Source organism: Parus major, linkage group LGE22, assembly GCF_001522545.3.
Source record: "Parus major isolate Abel linkage group LGE22, Parus_major1.1, whole genome shotgun sequence".
Lineage (NCBI taxonomy): Eukaryota > Metazoa > Chordata > Aves > Passeriformes > Paridae > Parus > Parus major.
Window position 1 is genome coordinate 714296 of NC_031798.1, and position 1645 is coordinate 715940.

Consider the following 1645-nt stretch of genomic DNA (forward strand, 5'->3'; position numbering starts at 1 on the left):
GGGGGGAAGTCAGTGGGAGGGGCTGTGGGGGTCAGTGGGGTCTCAAGGGGAACTCGGGGCTTAGAGGGGTCGGGGGAGGGTTGGGATCCGGGAGAATCTGTGGCGGCATCGGGGAATCAGCGGGGGTTTTGGGGTGCCCTGACCCCTCTTCTCCACAGGGAGCCTCCCGGCACTGGTGCTGCAGCACTCCATCACGCCCATCTCGCTACCGTGCACCCTCCGCATCCCCCACGCAGGTGGGCACCCCAAAAACTGCGGGAACACCCAAAAACTGTGTGGACAACCCAAAACTCTCATGTGACATCCCCAAAACCCCACGGGGACACCCCAAAAGACCCTGGGAGCTCCCCCAAAAGCTCCCCAGGGAAACCCCCAAAATCCAAGAAGGAACACCTCAAAAACAGCGGGGACACCTCAAAATCCCCGCGGGGACATTCCTGAACACCTGCTGGGACACCTCAAAAACGCAAGGATACCCCAAAATCGCAAAATCCCAATACCACGGGAGCTCCTAAAACCGTGGGAACCCACAAAATTGCAGGGACACTCCTAAACAGTGGGGAACTCCCAGAAAGCAGACGGAACCCCCCAGACACTCCTCCAGCCCCCTAAATCCCCCCCAAATTCCCCCAACCCCCTAATTTCCCCTGCCAGAGAGTTCTGGACAGTTCCTGGTGGGGCACGGGGTAGTCCCAGCTGCCCCCCCCCCACCTTGTGCTCTCCTTCCCCAGAGCTGCAGGAGGGAGCCCCAGACCCCCCCGGACCCCCCAATGTCAGCACGGCCGGAGCCCTCCTGAGGCAGGGGGCAGGTGGGACTGGGGGTACTGGGGCAACTGGGCACACTGGGGCAAACGGCATTTGGGACACTGGAGTGTACCAGGGGCACAGGGGGTGGTACCGGGGATACTGGAGTGAGGGGCACTGGGATGGGGGGGAGTTACTGGGGTGGTGCAGGCACTGAAATTGGGTCACCTGTGTGGGGTTGGCGTCGGGACTGGGAGCACTGCGGGAGCTGGTCCTGGTTTTGGGGAGGCTGTCCCAGTTTTGGGCAGCTTTCTCCTCACTGACCCCCCAGCCTGCTCTGTGCTGTTCCTGGGCTCGGTGGGAACCGAGGCCCTGACTGGTCCCCAGGCTGTGGCCAAGGCCGTGGGGTCCCTTCTGGAGGGGATTGCGAGTGCAGGCGGGTCTTCCCAGCCCCCCTCCAGCCCCGTGCACTTCAAGGTGTCAACACAGGGGATCACCCTGACGGACCGGCAGCGCAAGTGAGGGACCCCCGAACCCCCAAGCCAAGAAATCCTCCAAACCCTGACCCCTCTAACCCCCCCATCACCCCTGTCCCCCAACCCTCCCCAAATCACCCAACCCCTACATCCAGAGCTCTTCAAACCAAAATCCCCTCAAACACTGACCCTCTAAACAAACGCACCAATACCAGCAGTTCCTCAAAACCTCCCAACCCCCAAACGCCAACGCCTCAAACCCTCTCAAATGCCCCCAAACCCCCACCCCCTGGAACCACCAACCCCACTAAACCCCAAATCCTCCAAGCAACTGATCCCCCAAACCTCGACATCTCCCAAGACCAACCCCAACCTTCTCCCCAAACCCCTCGGCACCCACCGACCCTGGCCCAGAAACCCACCCT

At 61.8% G+C, this 1645-nt stretch overlaps 1 protein-coding gene across 1 annotated transcript in view; it reads left to right on the forward strand.

The window, feature by feature from the left end:
• Positions 1 to 1645, forward strand: part of TNS2 (tensin 2) — a 14180-nt gene that overhangs the window by 11339 nt on the left and 1196 nt on the right. The window contains exons 20-22 of the mRNA XM_015652008.2: positions 144 to 236; positions 732 to 809; positions 1076 to 1262. Coding sequence (XP_015507494.1) covers positions 144 to 236; positions 732 to 809; positions 1076 to 1262 — 358 coding nt within the window. The remainder of the gene's footprint in view (positions 1 to 143; positions 237 to 731; positions 810 to 1075; positions 1263 to 1645) is intronic.